Source organism: Heliangelus exortis, chromosome 14, assembly GCF_036169615.1.
Source record: "Heliangelus exortis chromosome 14, bHelExo1.hap1, whole genome shotgun sequence".
In the NCBI taxonomy this organism is placed as follows: Eukaryota; Metazoa; Chordata; class Aves; order Apodiformes; family Trochilidae; genus Heliangelus; species Heliangelus exortis.
Genome location: NC_092435.1, coordinates 13,572,863 through 13,593,130, shown reverse-complemented (window position 1 = coordinate 13,593,130; position 20,268 = coordinate 13,572,863). Strand labels below are relative to the sequence as shown.

General features: G+C 37.7%; 1 protein-coding gene across 10 annotated transcripts; it reads right to left on the bottom strand.

The window, feature by feature from the left end:
- Positions 1-1,943: 1,943 nt before the first annotated feature.
- On the bottom strand, positions 1,944-18,532 carry XIAP (X-linked inhibitor of apoptosis). Of its 10 annotated transcripts, none has more exons than XM_071757358.1 (8): positions 18,389-18,532; positions 17,756-17,819; positions 9,243-10,138; positions 7,825-7,924; positions 5,908-5,986; positions 5,295-5,328; positions 3,733-3,957; positions 1,944-2,182 (listed from the first exon to the last, which is right to left on the bottom strand). In XM_071757358.1, exons 3-8 carry the CDS (start codon positions 10,102-10,104, stop codon positions 1,989-1,991), a joined length of 1,494 nt encoding a protein of 497 aa, XP_071613459.1. In that variant the 5' UTR covers positions 10,105-10,138; positions 17,756-17,819; positions 18,389-18,532; the 3' UTR covers positions 1,944-1,988. The 10 variants fall into 10 exon arrangements, with proteins under 10 accessions (XP_071613459.1, XP_071613461.1, XP_071613465.1 ...); XM_071757360.1 differs by having other exon boundaries at positions 18,416-18,491; XM_071757364.1 differs by lacking the exon at positions 3,733-3,957.
- Between the last annotated feature and the right edge of the window lie 1,736 nt (positions 18,533-20,268).

Here is a 20,268-nt window from a genome sequence, read left to right as displayed (position 1 = left end):
CCCTCATATCCCAAATCATCTCTGTGTTTGGATGCAGTTTTGTAACAGTTTGAAGGAAAATGTTTGAAGGAAAATCTCTTTCCCAGCCTTTTTCCCAGCTTTGTGGAGCTGCATGCCAAGTTCTGGAGGCTGCAAGCTGGATCCAGCTCCTCCAGAGAGCCTCTCTTCATGTGACTTGGGTCAAGGTTAGGTAACAAACCATCTGCCTGAGCAAGTCAGCAGAACGTGGTCGATGACATAAACTAAAGAAGCTATTTCAGGCAAGATAGAGCAGCTCACAGGCAAACACACCCCCCCTCTTTCATTTCCCTTGAAAAGTACAGAAAATCCTGCCTGTCAATGAAAATGGGAGCTAGAAACAAGCCCAGAAAATCCCCCCGTCCGTGGACTGTCTGAACCACTACACTTCTCACACAAGGCAAAATAAAACCTTTCAGTGCTGAATTCTTTGTGGATTTCCAGTCATCATGTATTATCAAGAACCAAATTATAACTTATGACCAAAAAAAGAGAGTAAAATTTACATATTTTAGTTTTATGACCTTTAATTTAAACAAAATAGATTTTTTTTCCTCTACAATTAAAATATGTTATCAGGTTAAATTAGTAACAGTTGAGTTACAAAACAGAAAAAAACAGCCATTTTCTGTTGGGATTTTTTCTTACATGTGAGAATCAAATACACAGATAAAGGAACAACTGGGTTGCATTTTATTTTAAATATTTATAACATTATGCTAGCATATAATCACAGCAGAGATTTAAAAAAAAAAAAGTAGACATTAAATTTCTGTGTATTGGATTTTAAAAATTTATCACATGAAAAACTATATTCTATATATATTCTGAATCTCTTAGTGTGTAGCAGTCAAAAATATAAACACAGAACATACACCTCCACAAAATAACCAACTTAGATAATTAGTGATTGTAAACCAGCTGTAATGAAATAAAACTATTACACTTTTTTCATTAGAGAATTGAGAATTAATCCAGTAAGAAACAGTTTAAGTATTTTAAGGTGACTCTCATTAAGAGTTGTTCTTAATTTTTAAAATTTACATCCTGCAAACTAAGAACAAAAAGGGAAGATTTCTAGCACTTCTTGTGAATTATTAAAAAATAATAAAGAATGCATTTTCATGGAGGTAAAAGTTTAATCTCATGAAAAAAACAAACACACAAGCACTGCAAAGTATTAGCAAAGAAATGAGTTAGGATAATGGTAAATGTTAAAAAAATGCAAGAAAAACCAAAAAATAGACACTTTATTTGTGTAGGGTAGCAATTTAAGTGAGACTGCTGCTTTCATGAAGTGCACAAGGTACATAAAATCTTCAGTTCTGTTGAGCTGTCTTCGAGGAATGAAATTAATTTGCATTTTTTATATATATATATATATTTTTTTTTGTGTGTGTGTGTGAAAAATGGATGGCTACAACCAGTTTACTCAAGCCAATTTAAATATATAAAACCAGACAAAAAGAAATGTAGAGACAAGAACTCTATATCAAAACAGACACTTAGAAAGGAGCAGTAGCAAACATACAGTGAAATACAGGAGCAGCAGCAGGTTTACACATATTCTCTCAATTATGTCACAACTAAAGTTACAGAAATAAAGTTTTCAATCTTACATGTTTTTGAGAAGATAAAATCTCAGATATAATTTAAAAAAATACTATATACACATATATTCATTTACTTGTTTACAAATATTAAATAGGGCCAGAATATTTAAACAACTGCACGAACTTCAATCAAACCAAAGTGAAGGAAAGGAATTATCATATTTCAACTTTCCTAGAACAGGTCTATGATTTGAAGTTAAAAAATATAAATATTTGCCTTTAAACATTTGTTTTTACAAACAAACAAAAAAAATCACTTGATTTCTAAAGTGTTAGAATGTACAGTTTGACAGAAGAACCAGAACACTGCCACATGATTACACCCTGGAATTTAATGCATCTTTTACATCACACATTTCAATACATAAAAACTTCCTGTCTTCTCACAATGTCTGAACGACACAGAGGGCATTCATTAAGTACTTCAGCACATTCCTTGCAGGCAAGTAGGTGACCACAGGGAATGAAAACTATTGATATGTCTTTAGCCATACAGATTTTACAAAGCTTTTCCTCCTGCAACCGTCTTAACTTCTCCTCAGTACTGAGATCTAAGGAAAACAAACACATAAAAGAAGTTAACATACTTACTATGACTGAATTTTTTTTTTAATGCTTACACACAAGGAAAGGCTTTTCTTCAGATGATTTAAAGGCCACAATTTAAAAAAAAAATATTTTAGAAGACAGGAAAACCAAGCTGCAGCATGGAATCCTCTCTCTGCATCCCCTTCCCATCTCATTACATTTCCCAGGCCAATGGAAGCAGGGAATTCAGTTATCTACACTTGCAAGAGCTTAAAGGATCTCCAGAATTTAGGATAGGCATATTTCAATCAGGAACCATTCCACTGACAGCTTTCCCAAAATTTGTACTGAAAGAACGAAAGGCTCGTTGATACTGCTTAAATAATTTGGGTTTTTTTTTTTCCCCTTTTCAGAAAGCTTTCTCAATGAGGATGTGATTTCCTTCCCTGCCTGTTTTCAAACTGCTCATACTTCAAATGCTTGAAAATCTGTAATATAGAAAGAATCAATTTTGCATTGTCCATGAGCTCTTTATTATTCCTCTATGTCTCATTTCAAACTGCAAGTTTCAAAAGCTTTCCCCTGCCACTTGGGGAAAGCTCTGCACAGCCAACCATCAAAATGGTGTCCACCTTCATCCCAAGTTCTTTTTACTCCATAATATCCATTAAAAATCTTATTAGAGAGAGTGGGCTGGTAAGATCCCTGCCTACCTCATGCCAACCAGATGGTCTTTTCCCTCCCTGTGAGTTCATCCATATGCTTGGCCTAAACTCCCAAGTTTCCTGAGGCAGAAGTCTTGGGTTTGGTCATTGTAGCACTGACTGTCTGAGCATCATGTGCATGGCCCAGAATGGTCAGAACATAAATAATTGAAAAGAAACACCAGCTCCAGTTTCAAACTGGTTAAGAAGGAAAATCTTTCTGTGCCACATGATTTTTTTTATACTAAAAAAAAATTACAAATAAAAAAAATCCCCATCTAAGATTTTTAATTTTGAGTATACTGAATATTTGAAGGATGTTGCTGTGCCTGTTTCAATTTATGGCCAGAGTCTCCCCATCTACACTTATTCCTGCCAACTTTTTTTCCTTATTTTCCTTTTTTTTTATTTCACAATAATTTGGGCTTTTTAGTTAGCATATACATCCTTCCCCAGAAGCACTAATACTTCATATTATACACTTTTGAACTATTAATACTACTTATTTTAGGGATATTTATAATTGCTATTTTGCTCAAATATTTTTAACTCCCTCTTTGCCCAGCTGAATTTTCAGTTAAAATACCACAGCTAAGTAGGACTTAGATCAGAGGGTAGAATAACAGTATATTATTATACATAATATATATATTATTTCTATATCTGTATCTAATATATATCTATATATCTATTATATATGAGATATTATAATGTTAATGCTACATAATTATTATATACAGTATATATCATATTATATATTATACAATATATAATATATGATAATTATATATATTGTTATTCTATCTATTCTATTAGTAGATAACAATAAGACATTTAATAAACTATAGAACTGATTTGAAAGTACACACAGAGATTTTGTAATTGAATAAGCTCATCTTGCTCAACTGGGATCTCATTTGGTTCTTCTTCCCTCTTATTTTCTTTCTGAGCACTTAAGTCTGCTACCAGATCCTCAACAGATGTGTGACTTTCTCCAGAAATCTGCAATCTCTTTTCCATGGTGTTCCTAATCTCAGACAAACTGAACCCCATGTCTATGGCACTTTGTACCAAAGGATTCTGCAAGAGATCAACTAAAAAAAAAAAAAACAACAACAAAAAAAGAACAAAACAACAAAAAACACACAACAATTTAACAGGGATGAAACTGATTAGTGAGCATTCACTACAGTATTCTAAGACACATCTTCAAATATCTAACAAAAGGAACTGTGTTTCTGATTTGAGAATTTTGCTGGTTATAAAAAATGCAGTCAAAACACCCAGAACTGCAGATCTGAGATGTTGTCCATCCAAGCTTTCCTAGCCTCCATCTATTTTTAATACAGAAATTCTCCTAAATTTGCTAATCATATCAACTACTTCAAGTTCATAAATGTCTTACACAATTATCACAAATTTCATCATTGAATGTTAACTGAAATTAATCCAAAATCCCAAGGCACAATAGATACATTTGATAACATTAGATAAATTTTAATTCAGTTCAGAGAAAAAAAATCATATGCTGAGAGAAACCAATAAATAATTTGAATTAAAAAAAAAAAACAAAACACAGCACAATCAGCAAGCAACTAATCTTTCCCAGAAGAACACACAGCACTACTGTGGGGAGCCATTTTTCAGGACCTCCCCTTTCCTCTTTTCCATGTAATTTTTAAAACAGATTTGTTAGTAGTGTCTCATTTCCAGTTCTTCCATTACATGTAAATGTCTAATTTCTTCCCAACAAGACTGCTCAAAAAGCAAAATTTTAATTTTTCACTCTCATAAATGTGCTATGTGTGAGAGATTTCTAAAATAGGTTTGGTGTAACCATTCCTGTTAGCAACAGCTTTTTATTCCGTGAATAAGCTGCTTGACTGTCTTCCTACTACCCCTTTAACTATCTCGTGTTTTTATTGCTTGGTATTTGTGACAAACATTGCAGGAATGTGTAATACTGGAACACAAAGCTATTTTGGCTTTCTCAGCTTCCTAGTCCTTGCCATTTAACAGCCCAGCTCTTCCTGCCTGGTGAAAAGCAGCGATTGTTTCATTTCAGTATTTTTTAACATTCATCCCACAGAACTACTAATTCATGATGCATACTTGCTAGCTATAAAAATAAGACTGCATCCTATATGCACTTCTTTCATGATTTACAATCTTCACAATATTTATCCAACCATTATTAGGTTTCCCCTCAGCAAAATAAAATTCGTGCCACCGTTGTTTTAAAGCAATGGAAAAGGATCACCCAACAATTCTTCTGTCTTGCTTTATTAAAAAATGTAATAGTTATTTTTTAAATTAACCATTTCCTTTACTCTGCATGCAAATATAGATATACCAAATTAGGGGGCTGTTTGTTGTTTGTGGTGGGGTTTTTTTGTTTGTTTTTTTTTTTTTTTTTTTTTTAAACTAATACCTGTAGTAAGTGTTGTCTGCTCAGCAGCTTCTGTCTAGAATTGAAATATATAGAGAAAAAAATTACCATTGTGGGGAAGGTAGAAGGAAACATACAGTTACAAGACAGAAAATAGCTATTTGATCTCAGTTATTTTCTTGGCTAAAACTGTTAAATCTGCTCTCAACAACTGTAAAGGGATCAGTGTTTTGTTACATATTTCATATTGTTTTACATTGCTATATAAATCTTTGCTATAATCATAATTCTTACTCTATCAGTATTCTAAAAAAAACATTTGGTTTACTTTTTAGTGACTGCATACAGATTAACAATGCTCTACCAACAAGGAAAATGATTTACTACACCTGAATAAGGAAATTATTAATTGTTAACTTTAGGTTCCCAGGCTATACAAAGATGAGCACTTGTTCAGTACCAAGCATACAATTTATACAAGATCTAGAAACCCTGAGGGACAGAACCAAAACATCCTTTTACTTTCTGGTAATGAAAGCAGCACAAGGACTAAATGATACATGGATAATTAGAAGAATAACTCCATATGAAAATTATGTGAAACCTGGTTTCTACTTTAACAAAATTACATTGGATTGATATGCAAGACACTTACTGTTGAATCCCTACATCCATCTCTTAAGTGAACATTATTTATAAATTCTTGCCCCTTTTCCTTTCTCACAAATCTGCACCTGTAAATGAAAATATTTAGTTATAATAAAACTGCATATGCAGCAAACAAAATTGATTACATAACTTAGGAAAGCTTTGACAGATTTCCTACATCATACAGCATGCTTGCTTTTAAAAATCTCTAAATGTTTCATCAACATCACTAATATAATTTAAGCATTTCTAGAAACTTTTTAATCACTTCAGCAGTACTAATCTTTTTCACATTTCTGTTGAAACAGAAACCTAAGACTTTTTGGCCATGGCATGATGCCACAAATTTATAGAAGTTAAGATTCCAATGAAAAACAAACATTATGTCAAGATATTGGTTCTTTTAGTCTTTTGCAAACAAAGTAAAGAAGTTCCTGGTCAGAAAGATGCCTTATGTGCTTGCTTTCACTATTTTCCAACCAGTGCTAGCTATTGGGCAGAGCTCTTCCCTACCAGAAGATTTAGAGAATGCCATAATTCCTCCACAATAGTGTTCCAGCTTCAGCAGTTACTTCACCTTCATGGTGTCCTGTTCAGGGACAGGGACAGCATGCTGAGAGACTGACAAACTGCCCCTGAAATGTATGTGCAAAAACTCCATATAAGACAGTTAATGATCTGTGAGGAAATAATCAAAACTGACATAATTTAAGCAAACTGAAACAAAAACAAACCCATGTAAAGAGGAGTGAAACACAGCAAGGAAATGTCTTAACTAGTCACTGCACCAAGCCAAAAACTTGGAATGGCATCTCTTTCAAGTGGCAGAGACTGATAATTACAAGCTGGCTGTATCTGTATTGAAAAAAAAAAAGATCAACTAATGCATAAATACTAAATGCCAACTCCTAGAGAGCATTTAACCACAGATGACAAATTTGGCAGCTAACACAAGATGTTGATTTTATCAGTTATACAAGTAACTAAGCCTGGTACTTGGACAGCTTTTATCTACCAGTAAGAAACAATGAGTCATGTACTATTCCTCCTTTCCTCAAAACACATTTTAGGAAAAACTGGCAATCTTTCTAAAAAAAAAAACCTGCTTCTGGGTCCTTTAAAATTATGCAAAAGCACGTTTTGAATTCAGTACCAATACTGGCTCCCTTGGGTTTGTTTGCACCAGACAGGAGTTTAACAACTTTGTATCCTGATTTAAGTTAAGAACTTTGGCATCTAGGAGGTTACTAAAATAACAATTAGAATGTAGCATTTGGATCAGGAGGAAAACCACCATCAAATACATATTCACAAAACTTCACAGTTCTGCGAGCTGAGTCATCAGTGAAGTCCAGACACAGAATAAATCCTACAAACAAACTGACACAGGAACAACAGACTTAAAAGTCGTTATTCAGAATGTACAATTTCAGGGCAACCTTTCAGGCTGAACACTTCTAATGGGTGAGCTGTTGCCTTCACCTCTTGAGATTCAGCTCTTTCCCATTCCCTTTAGAACTCCCTCCTCCCTCTCAAAGACATTAGGTTAATGTTCTCTTTCCAGGCCTCCAGGGCAATACTAAAGCATCTTGATGAGAATACAAATATAACTATAGAAGGTAGAACAGATGAAATAACCAAAAAAAAGCCACATGCAGAAAATTCCCTAAAATATTTTCTACTTATTGGAAAGGAAAAATAAGATAACTGATAACCACAGAATATAACTGATGTTCCTTTGGTGCCTAAATGACCCAAATGAAGAAGGAAGTGGAGGAGTGCAACTAGAAAAAGTTATTTTCATAAAGTTAAACAATATAACCCACAGTCAACCTTCTGAAACCTTAGTATACTGCCATTAAAAGGTACCATACTGTCAACCAAACTGAGACATGCAACAAGAAAACAGTAAAAAATACCTTACCCAGGAAACCATTTGGCATGTTGATCCCATGAGTCTTCATTTTCCTTCCAATCCTGCAATCCTCCACCACAGTGGAAACACACAACATGATCACCATTACCTGAGGGAACACACCAGAACAAAGTTACAGATGTCTTGTAGACATAATAATAAGTTATCAACTAAAATATTTGTTGTTAAACATTCTTGTTCCATTGATTAACAACTGCAACCAAAAAGAACTCAGTTTTAAAGGATATAATCCATAGGATATGTTCAGAGATACTTGAGCTTAAAGTAAGAGTGACATGAAGTATTCCTGAATTTTATTTTAGCAAGTAATTACACAGCTAAAAAGCAAAAGCTAGAGAATCTATTATCAAACAGCTCAAGGCAGTGAAGTTTTTTACCATAAAGCTGTAGATGTTTTGGTCCTTCATTTCACCATTAAGGGGCTCTGTAGAGCAACAGCACAACCAACTGAGACAAGATCAGAAACTCTGTTCTCTCTGCTCTAGCACTACCTCTGCTGTCATCAAAGACTGCAGCAGAAACTGCTTAGATACTGTGTTTATAGTTCTAGGAATCCAAGGAACCAGTACAGACAGTTCTACTGGGTAGAGATACTGTCCATGTATCACTCATACCAGACTATATATCAAAGGCTTTATTTACAGCCACAACTAAAACAAACAGAATCAGATTTAAAAGTTCTTCTGATAATACTAAGAGAGCAGCTAATTAAGATGAGAGAGCAAGCAGTTAACCCTGATAATCCCTATTTCTTTGTGACCTAATAAAAGCAACACTTTGCACTCTCAGTGAAGCCACTGGAGAGCTGTGCAGCCACTGTGCAAATTCAGTCCAACTGAGAAACCAATGCACAGAGACACTGGAGTCTCACCAGGGCAGACAGGACCATCAAGAGCAAAAGCTCTGCCACTGGAGTTCCTGTCCTCACAAAGCTGTCACAGTAGCTACTGCCAGCATTTGATAGTTTCAAGCCATCAAAGTCATAATACAAACACACCTTAGCTAAATAAATGGCACACGACTTGAATTGTCCTGTTCCTAAGGCTTCTGGTACAGGCCATAAGCAAACTCCTTAGACCTAAGGTAGGTATCTGGAAGATGGCACTTCATTTAAAAAAAAAGAACAAAATCCATCACTGTGAAACATGCATTATGAGGGTTCTAACAGGCAAGGAAAATAAACTTGGATGTTTTATTGCTAAAAATTAATTTATGACCAAGTTTGGAACTTTGGAACTAAAAATATTTGATATAATGTATCTTGTTTTACACAAGAACTATGAAAAGTAGTTTACAGAGTACAGAAATTCTGGCATATCATTCTGTATTAGAAAATTCAAATTTTCCTAACAAGACACATAAAATTTCCCTGTTGCAGCTATTAGCTATTTTAATGTTTGGCTTACCAGTGCTATAGAACCCAGCTTCAGCAAGTTGCTCCTTGTCAACAGGATATATCCAAGTTAAAAACGTTTGTAAACGTTTTCCATATTTTGCCATAGATGGATTCCTTGGATACTCTGGATCATTCAGACCACTTCTCCCAAGCTCAGATTCACTTGGAACATTTCCAACGTCCCGGCCCAGCACAAAAAAGCATTTGGGAAAATGCCTCTTGTGTTCTGACCAAGCTCTGTCACTGGGTTCCCACTGTTTCAGTTTTCCACCACAACAAAAACAGGCCACTTGATCCTCAACACCTGTGTAATAGAATCCAGCATTAGCCAATTCCTTTGGTTTCAAGTGGCCATTGAGGGGCCAGTTGTAAAAAGACTTCAACCTTGTCTCCTCACTGCACATAGTGGGGTTTTTAGGATACAAAGTATCTGACATATCCACAACCTGTCTAGTTCTCAAGAGGTAATCTGCCTCCAGCTCAGAAGGGTCATCCACCAGGGCTGAGTTGCTGGAACCATTTTCATGGTGTTGTTCATCCTGGTAGTTGTTGGTGAAAGGATGTGTGTTATTTTCCAGAGAAGTAGATTCTGCAATAAATCTGCAATTTGGGGAAAGGTTTTTATGTCTCTCAACTGCACAATCCCCAGATGCCCATCCTTCAATATTGATATTGCAACTGAAGCACTCCACTTTGTCACCTTCTCCAGTGTAAACAAAGCCAGCTCGTGCTAAAGCTGATGCTGGAACTGGACAGTCAAGTGGAAATTCCACAAAAGTTCCCAGTCGGTAGTGTTCCTGTGCCCACTGCTGCCCATGGTCAGTTTCTGGAGGGGCACAAGCTGCTGAGTTCTCTGGGCCATTGCACATCATCTCTTCATGAGTAGGGTTCTCCTTTTCAGATTTCCTAAGCAAAGAATAAATGTTTTAATTTCACAGATGGAATAAAGGATCATACACACTGGACACTGGCTAAATTAAACTTGCCACCTTTTATGTATTAAAATAAGGCCTCTTGCATCTCACCCTTGCCTGTCCTCACCCATGCCCCACCACCAGGCAAACACCAGAGCATGAAAAACAAAACCAAAAAATAATACTAAAAAATTAAATTTTAAGACAGGATGAACATGAAGCTTCAAGGACCAATAAAAATTCACACGGGAAATACACAGGTTTATGCATTTATAGCTTTAAAAGCATGTTCTGCTTCTTAACAAACATTTCAAGAATGAAATCCACAAAATACTAAACAAAAGCTCTAGGCAAAACCCCAACACGAGGCTTCTGAGCCTGAAATACAAACTTAGTGAATTTAAAACACTGATATAAGCCTGAACACATCTGCAAAATCTCACAGCCCAGAAACAAAACTACCTTTATTTTTTCCCCCCATACAAAGGCCATGGCCCTCCTGCTCATTACAGAAAGGCAATAACAGGGAAATCCATCACCAAAAAGAAAAAAGCCTTTAGGTTTGTGTTATATTGTAACATATCTCAAGAAATAAACTATTAGGTGATTCACCGGGGCATTTTACCAGAGATGCTGTGCTCTGCTTTCAAGATCAGTGTTTGGGACAACCCAGCACTGTTGCTCCTGCCCTGCCCAGACTCTCCACAAGCACAACCAGTTCCTGAGCCTCCTGAGCTTTCCCTCCCTCCCCTCCCTGCAGGAATGTCATTGTGCTTACTGCTTGTCCCACATTCCTAGCCCTGCCTACACTTTTCCAGGGTGACTGCTAGTCCTGCCCCTGGGCCAGAGGCTGCTCAGAGCCCCATCTTTCCTGAGGATGATGGAAAACAACTTGGTTCCTGCAGAGCCTGTGCAAGACCCACAACTTGACACAGGCATGGCCTTCATCCCAAAATGGATGAAATCAGAGGACAGTAAAAATCCATCTCTTGTTCTGACAAGTGCAGGGACATTAATGACTTAGAGAGTCTTGAGTAAAACAGAGGCTACTGCTGATAGACATCTCAAACTTACTCCTTTATTAAGTGGTAAATTAAATTTTTATGACACTGCTCAAATGGACTTCTTAGGACAAAGCAGTAGTTCAGTCATTAGCAAAAATAAATGCATGTAAGGAAGAACAAAACATGGAGCTATTTGACCAAGCATTCTCCATTTTCTATATTATTCCTGAAATGTCTATTTTTTTCAGGGCCATCAGGCAAAAATTTAGCTTCCTCAACACCTGCATTAATATTGATTACACCTTCTGCTAAATCAATGCAGATATTACAACTATAATAAGAGCTTGTATCATCCCACATGGAGCTTCTACAGGAGGACAAAACCTTTTTTTAAAGTTCAGAAAGGGGAGGGGAAAATTAAAAATGACTCCACATTGCAGGATCACTGCATCCTTTGCCAAGATGACTGAAGTAATGGACCTATAAGCAGGCTGAGAAAACTTCAGAGCCCCAGCACGTTTGCTTCATGGACACAAGACTGCTGAGCACCAGCTTTAGTTCCTTCTGTAAGTCACTTTGTGACTAAGGTAATGACACTGAAAATTACACTGTGGTTTTCTGGTTTAGCTTAGCACATTCAAAAATAGCTTCTGAATAAATTACATTGACTGACCTACAAATCTGACCTACATGCTTGTTTTGACTTTGAAGGCCAAAAAAAAAAAAAAAAAAAATCAGTAATTCCACACAGTAATATGAAAGCTGTTGCAGTATGTGTTTTTAATACATTTAATGTCCTGAAAACCATCAATTTTTATAACAAAAGTTTAAAAGTTAATGTGTATTTCCTTTAAAAGTCTTACTTTAAACCCTCTAAACAGGACTCTTTCTGTAAAGATCTCAAGTTACCTTATGGGTCTATCATCATTACCACAGTACTGCATTAATAAAATAATTTGTATTACTCAAATATCATTAGCTGAAACCTAATTTTCTTATTTGCATGCCTAAGACTTGGCTACAAGAAGGCAGACAAGGCCTACCTGGCATTCTTCAGATTCCTTTTCAAAATGTAATTTGAAAAAGCAAATGCATATGCTTTCAATGTATAAATAACACAAATATCTTCATTTCTAGGTTATTTATGCAGAAATTAGTTCAGAAACAGTGAAAAAACAACTCATCCTACTTCCACTTTTACATTTAACTTTTTTGTTGCTGTTTATGTTTACTTTAAATTCAGAATGGAGCCTCTACATTCTCCTTTTACCTGTAGCATGCAAAATAAGTGGAATATCAGAGGTGATCTCCTCAGCCATTCCCTGTCAATTGCTCTCCCAGATCATAGTGAAATGGGGGTAAAGACAGCCCAGGGTTCAAGCCTGACAGATCTCCAGAACTCCTGGAGACACACAGATCACCCTCGGTGTGAAAAGCACAACCCAGAAGAGCAGGAAGTGCTGACAAAAAGTCCAATCACTACAGATCTATGCTTTAATATGAAATAATTGTTTCAAATGATATCAATCACATTATTTCATCTTGATATGCTGAAAGATTCAACCATCATCCTAGAGGCCCCTGAAAATCACATCTAAATTCTACAATGGCAGCAGCAGGATAAATCCCTCACAGGTATCTGCAAGCTTTAACAACACTCCATCTGAATTATGAATTATTAGAGTCTTATGAAGCCCCTTCCTGACAGCAGCCCCTCTAAACACAGTTGGTTTACATTTCTTTAGCATTTTATCTAAGAGAAAAAGACATCAACACATTTATTAAGCACTGAAGCAAAGTCTTCCCCTGGTAAGTACTGCTGTAAGCACATTAGTACTAATTTAAATGCAACACCAAGTTCAATTATTTCTATTTCAAACAACTGTTAAAAGTGTAACATTAAGCAATATTTCATTAATATTAACAATATTAAAAACATTACCAATATTTCTATACAGGTATTTTAACAGTTGCCTTACTCCAACTAACTGGAGTAATGATTTAGCATAGTAGCACTCATACAAACATTAAGAGCAGAAGAAAAGGGATGGAAGGTATATTTGAGTGATTTATGGCAAAGAAATAAATTCATAAAAAGCAGCCAACTAAGACATGTACACAAGACTTTACAGCACATACCAGCAGCAGCCCCTAATTCAGAGGGAATGCTTAATGCATATGAAGTTAGTTAAGCCTTTCTGCAAAGATTTAATGTACTAAAAGTAGAAGATCCATAAATGTTAAAGTTCGTCTTCATTTATAAAATCCAGAGGATTTACAAAAATATTAAATATATTTTCACATATGCATTAAGTAATAAGCCTGTTTTAGCCTGACAGACTTTCAGGAGCCAAGTTTAATCCTGCTTTTTAACCATTTGAAGGTATTTGTCACAAGACAGCTCCCACTTTCAAAGTAAAGCACTGATTTATATATTCTATCAATTACATTTGAGAAGAAAACAAAGACAAGAATTACAACAAAAATTCTAACTTATTAAAATTTAAAAATTGTATACTGTGGGCTTGCCAGCCAAGTATATGCAATTCAGGCTTAAAAATATTAGCAAATATGATTTTAAGAAAAAATAGATCACCACCACATTACCTACATGTGAAATAATTCAAAGGAAAAGTCTGGAATCCACTTTTCTCTTTCAAGTACATTAGACTTGATTGTTTCCATTCCTAATCCTAAAACAGATTGGCATTATAAGGAGTTATTTTTAATTCTCCCATGACAAGCATGGCAGTAACCTCCAAGTCAGAAACCTCCTGGCACAGCCTCACATTCCTGACCAAAGGGTACACAAACAGAGCTTCTGCTGCTGGAGGTGCTGTGAGAAGGATGTTAGCATTTATTGTTGAGTGGATCTTGAAATGTGAGAGTAGTGCTCCAAGCAAATATCAAAGAGAACATCCTGCACTGGCTGACACACAGATTATGCATGTCACTCCCCTGAATTTCACTTTGTGCCTGCTCAGCTGCAATTAGATCAAGGAAGGTGCAGGCTGCCAACTGAAACCATACTTATACAAAGCCAGAAGAACCATGAGATTTATTTAACCAGTGTTTATAGCTCTTAGCATATTTACATCTAATTATCGATATATATTGAAAAGAAAATTATTACAGGTTGGTTTTACTTCATTTTATAGAGAGAGTGTGTATCTACACAATGCCTTTTGACCCTGTGCCAAAGCTTACATAAATCCATCAGCTCATCTTCATTTGTCTGTTTATCAAACAGGTCCTACTTAGCTTCCCATCAGGGTTTGTCATTACAGGCTGCAGTCGGCTGCTCAAGGTTACTTGAGCTGTTAGATCCTCCTAAATCCTGACTCCAGTCACAAAGACTTTTACACTCCCTTCATCTGATAAACAAATATAACCAGGCCAAAAGAAACATGTCATTTTGAGAATGATATTCATAATGTATTTTACTTCACAAAGAAATAATGAGCATAGAACACAGCAATAGGAATAGGGGAAGAAATAAACAAGGAGAACGGATTCAAGGCAGTAAACAGGAGTGGGACAAATGAGCACCTGCCAAGGGCAGAGGAAAAAATAGTTTTTAAACTTACAAGATAAATGTCTTCAGAAGAACTTCAGATGTATGTTTGGGAGAGAAAAAGTAAACACCAGCTGCTATAGAAAAAACTGGCACTCTGTAGCCTAGGTACATGTTCCCACTCAGCAGTCAAACAGACATAATCAACCCCAGTCATTAATGAGTGCATAAAGCTGTGTTTCCAGAGAAGTCACTACTAAAGATCAGGAGGAAGCCATTTCAGCTCTACCACACCTTGCTAAGCGTTTAGGACACAGCAAAGTGTCAAAGAGATGCCAGCATTTTAAATTTGGACACAGGAAATTCTATCTAAAGCAAAGGCTTAGTTCTGGCAGCTGCTGCCACTGAAGTGAACTGCCCATGGGTGACAGTATCTAAAAATAAGGTGTGTGTGGGGGGAGGAAACAAATGCAAAAAAACCCAACAAAAAAAAACCCCAAAAAACCCCAAACCAAAAAATCCCCGCAAAAACCAACAAAAAAAACACAACCTACCAAGCCTCAAGAATACTGAGAGATTAAAGGTAAAACCAGAGAATAGAGAAGCTAACACCAAAAAAATAAGACTTCAAATAACCCCCTATCAAAACTAAACCATAAAAAAGGCAGGAGCAATCCTGATGGTCTCTAATTTACCTGGCACTTCCAGTAAGGGCAATGTTTTATTCATGGCATAAGCAAAAATATCAAAAATATAATGAAATATATTTGTTATATGCATTGTACTCCTGTAAATCATAAAAAAGTCTGTGTATGATTTAGCTACCAAATTTTAATTGCAAGGTCACTTAAATTGTACACTTTCAGGTTATTGAGATTCTGTGAGCATTCTTTCAGACAAATCATAGGGAAAAATACAATTCTTCCATTTCTGTTCCCCTTTTCCCCCAACACTGTGGAAAAATCAGTCTATTAATTTTCCATAACCCCTGCCAATGTCTTAATTGGCTTAATTATTCTGCTATTCCCCTCCCATATATAAGACTTTTTTTCTGTGAAAGTAAACTCCATACTCAGCACTACAACACTACCACACACCACTACTCCATATTTTAACTTTGTCAGGAAATGGATGACTTTGGGATTAACTTTATTAATTATTTTAATTATAGTATTGTACCAAGAGAGAAATATCAAAGTTGCACCTGTTGAAAACACTCTGCTTGCCTTTCTATTTAATAAGAAACTCTCTGAAACACAGAAGGGGGAGGACAACAAACTGCAAGGTATTTTAAGTCACATTTAACACTTCCTATGATAGGAGTGACATTCCATTCAAGTTTTGCAGCACACTTTCTTCAGTCTTAATCTATATTCAAACCTAAAGCACACGTTTCATGTTAAAAAATCTTGCTGTTTCTGGACCCTGACTTTCAATCACCATGTTCAGAATATCCTGGAGTAGAACTCTGCAAGGCAGACCACAGGTTAAGCAAAATAAAAAGCAAAGGACTGGATGTTGGTAAGTCCTGAAACAAAAAATACAAGGGGTTTTACTATAGTTTTTCCCTCAGAATTACCATCAAGTCAGACCAATTTTACTAACAGTTAAACCAAAACAGATTCTGGTTTCATCTCTACTTTCTACCCATCTTTAGAATAAATTCCAGTATTTATATTCCTGTTGGTAGAAAAAAAGGTTTCCAATTTTCTTTTTTTCCTAGCCTTTAGGATAGTATATGAAAAAACAACCCCAAAATTATTAATAAAAATTTTAAAAAATTAAAATTCTATCAACTTGGCCAAGAAATCCAAATTAAAATATATTCTAAAGCTGGAAGAGTCTGAGGTCAGAGAAAGTTTGAAATTCAGATGTTTTACTGAAACTAGCAAGGGACTGGGGAGACCTCAGAAGATCCAAAGAGGGCAAAAAAAATCCCTGGAATTAAAAACCAGAGGGCAGGAAAAAAAAAAAAAAAGACTCTATCAGTAGACAGAATATCATCAAATGATCCAACCTTCTCTCTCCTAGGAAATTCTGCATCTGATTACAAATTGGATTTTCTGAAACTCCAGCTTCCTGCAGCTGTCTCCTCTCCCCTGGGAGGACAGCAACAGATGCAGAAGGTTACAGGTACACAGAGGCTTGAAATGAAATCCATTTTCATACTTGAAATAACAAGATATGAACACACATTTCCTTACTCTTGTGATATCAAATGCAAGTCTGCCTTGCACGAGTGGGAGCAGTCAAAAAAAATCCCACAACCAAACAGCCCTCATCAGAATTCTTTGATTTTGTTGCTGCTTTCAAAGGGCAAAGTCAGAGAGGGTATTGAACAATCATTAACTTATTCCTTCCCCCTTCATGGTGTGTGGTGTAGCTGCCAAGTTTTCTATAGAAAGGAGAAGATGGGTGTGTTTTAAAGGGCCTCAGAGAAAACTGCAAAGCAATCAAGTATAGAGGAAAATTAAACTTTTAGGAAAATGAAAAATACCCAAACATAAACTTGACCAACAAACCCATCACAGGAAAACTTGCTTTCCAAGAGAATACTTCACTGTTGTCCTCACTGTTACGTGGTGATTCATTTCATGACAAGGAGTAGATTAAGTTAGTGGTTATCATCTTGCTCTTTATTAAGCTATTGGATTAAAACAAAACTTTTTGAAAATTTTGCTTTTCCTTCCAAGCTGGTCTACTACAAGGTCTTGTTTCTAATTGTACACTTAAGAAACAAAATCTTCCTATTTAGCTCTATACACTACTAAAATCACACCCTAAGATTGTAGGAATGAATGGAAAATTCAAACAGTTCTGCAAAAATATCTAAAATCACTTTCAAGAGCAAATTTATACTTTTTAGCTTAAAAACCCTTAAAAAGGAAAGAAATTATGACTAAACCAGTTCTTTACAAGGCTTCTCTCAGAAAGAGGTGTATCAGAGGCAGTAGTGCAGAACAGAAGTGCCCTGACTGATACAGAGAAATGGATCAGCACAAACCAAAAGCCATTGCCTATTTTGTGTTTGCATTACCGCTGAAAAAACATGATCTGAGTGATCTTAAATTAATAAATATTGAGTTTTTACCATAGAAAACCTGAACAAACCCGCACTCTGATTAAGGAGGAGGAGCATCCTAAAAAGTGATGGTCTATTAAGAACATAAAAAAAAAAAAAGTGGGCAAAGGGAGACAATATTCAAATATGTCAAAAGTACCAAAGATGCCCACAAAATCGCGCGTTAGCACAGCAAATTCTCCTTTTTCTTACAACCCAAATCTTACAATTTTTTCCTTTTTCTTTCCTTTTTCCTACAACCCAACATTAAACGCTCTCCTCAGAGAAAAGCCGCTTGCGGATCTTCAACCCCGCAGACCCGCCCGGAGAAGACCGAAGGCTCCAGCCAGGGCTCAGGGTGACCCGGCGGGACAGGACAGGGCACGCCCGACCCGGTTCGGCCCGGTAGCGCCGTCCGTTACCATGGCAACACTCGCCCCGCCTGGGAGAGGCCGGAGGCAGCGGCGGCCCTGCCAGCGGCCCCCGAGACCCCCAACACCACCCCCGGGAGGGGCGGGAGGACACCGGGAGACGGACCCAGCCGCCTGCCCGGCGAGAGGAGCTGCAAGCGGCGGCGGGAGCCGCCAGAACGAGCAGCCAAGGGGGTCGTCCCACCCTCTGCCTCGGCGCACCGATGCCAAAGGCCACGGCTTTACAACTCACGGGGCAGTGTCCGCCCTTACAACTCACCGGGCTCCGTCCTTCCTCACAACTCCCCGGGCCGCGTCCCCTCCTCCCCGGCACCGTCCGCGGAAGCCGCTCCTTGGGCAGCGCACGCCGAGAAAATGGCGGCTCCCGGCAGCCCCCGCGGCCCCGGAGGCGAGAAGGGAACAGCGCCCCCTAGCGGGCTGGGGGAGGGGGGACGTGCAAGCGGCTCCCGCTGGTGGAGAGCGCCACCTAGCGGCGGGAGCGGGGCACCGTCCCGGAGCTGAGAGGGCGGGAAGGGTGGGAGAGACCCGAGGGATCCCTAAAGGGGGCAGGAAAGGGGGGGAGGGAATTCTGTAAGAGCACGGAGAGACAGGGCATGGGGTAGTGGTTTTCTACATGAAGAGGGGACATTCAGGTTAGAAACAGGAAGAAATTCTTTAGTGTGAGGTGTTCAGACGCTGGCAGAGGCTGCCCAGGGAAGCTGTGGCTGCCCCATCCCTGGAAGTGTTCAGGTCCAGGCTGGATGGGGCTTGGAGCATCCTGGGCTGGTGGGAGGTGCTCCTGATCATGCAGGGGGGTTGGAAATGGACGGTCTTTAAGGTCCCTTCCAACCCAAACCATTCCACAATTCTATGAGGATGATTCCATGATTCCACTTCTCTGTCCCCGCAGTCCCTCAGCTCAGCCGGACCTCAGGCTCCCCCTTCTCCCTCAGCATCTCCAACAACCCTTCCATTGACCATTGCACCATCTGACCTGCAGCAAGGTCCTCTCAGCTCTCTCCTGCCTCTCTCCCCTGGTTTCTGGCAGGTACAGCTGGTGAAGACTTCCATCTGTTAACCCAAGGCAGAGCAATGAGGAGGGAGCCCCAGGTGAGTGCTCTGCTGCCTGTGGGGTGCCCTCAAATCTCAGGAAGGTTTCCTCCAGCCAGCTGACAAGAGAGATACTGAGAAAGTTACAAGTTTGACCTAAATAGTGTTGCTCTTAAGAGCCACCTGGACTGAAATATTCTAGGAGAGTGCAGTTCTTTATCCTGAAACTGACAGACTTCACATGAATGGATGTGTCATGGAATTCAGAAATCATCTCCCATCAAGGTGCTGGTCTCCTAAGCACTCACAAAAGATGTGAGATCTTTACTATAAATCACAGGGATATTAACAAAAAGCACGTAGTGCAACTTATTAATGTTTGCCAGGAATTGGCTTTTTTTTTTTTTTTTGTCAAAGATAACATTTGTGTTCTCAGTAGCTATTGCAAATTTCATGTATTTAGCCAAGAATGTTCTAAATCAGAGAGAAACCTCTGACTATTTTCTCTGGTAGCTGTAGCCAAAATAATCCAATAATTTTCAAGACTAAGGTGGTTGTTGTGCAACATTAAAATATTCCATTAACCTTTTCCTATATTTAGAAACTCAGGTGACCTCAGGATTGAGCCAATGAAGTTCGATGTAGCCAAGATTCTTGGCTTTATTTCAGGGATCTTCTTCCTGCTACCCTCAAGAAAAGCCAACTGCTTGGAGTGACACTCTCAAACTTTGTTCCTTTTCTCATTTTCTCATCTGTAGAAACTTTTTTCAAATGATTTGATGACCTAACAGCATTACAGCTGCTGGTATTGCTGCAAAAGACTTGTGTCTGCAGAAATACACAGCGATGGTGCTTGAGTGGCAGGGAGTAATAGAACTTTACAGAAAATTTAAACCATATCTTTGTCAGCCCAAAGTGCACGTAGGCAAATGTTCATATTTACTCTATTCCTTCTTCCATGTGAAATTAAATGAGGCAAATTTTTACTAAAATTTGGGAAGTCTTTATTAAAACAAACAAAAAGTATAGTTTACTGATTTCATATATTTAGTCTCACTGAGCTTTCCTGTCTGCTTCTCTGGG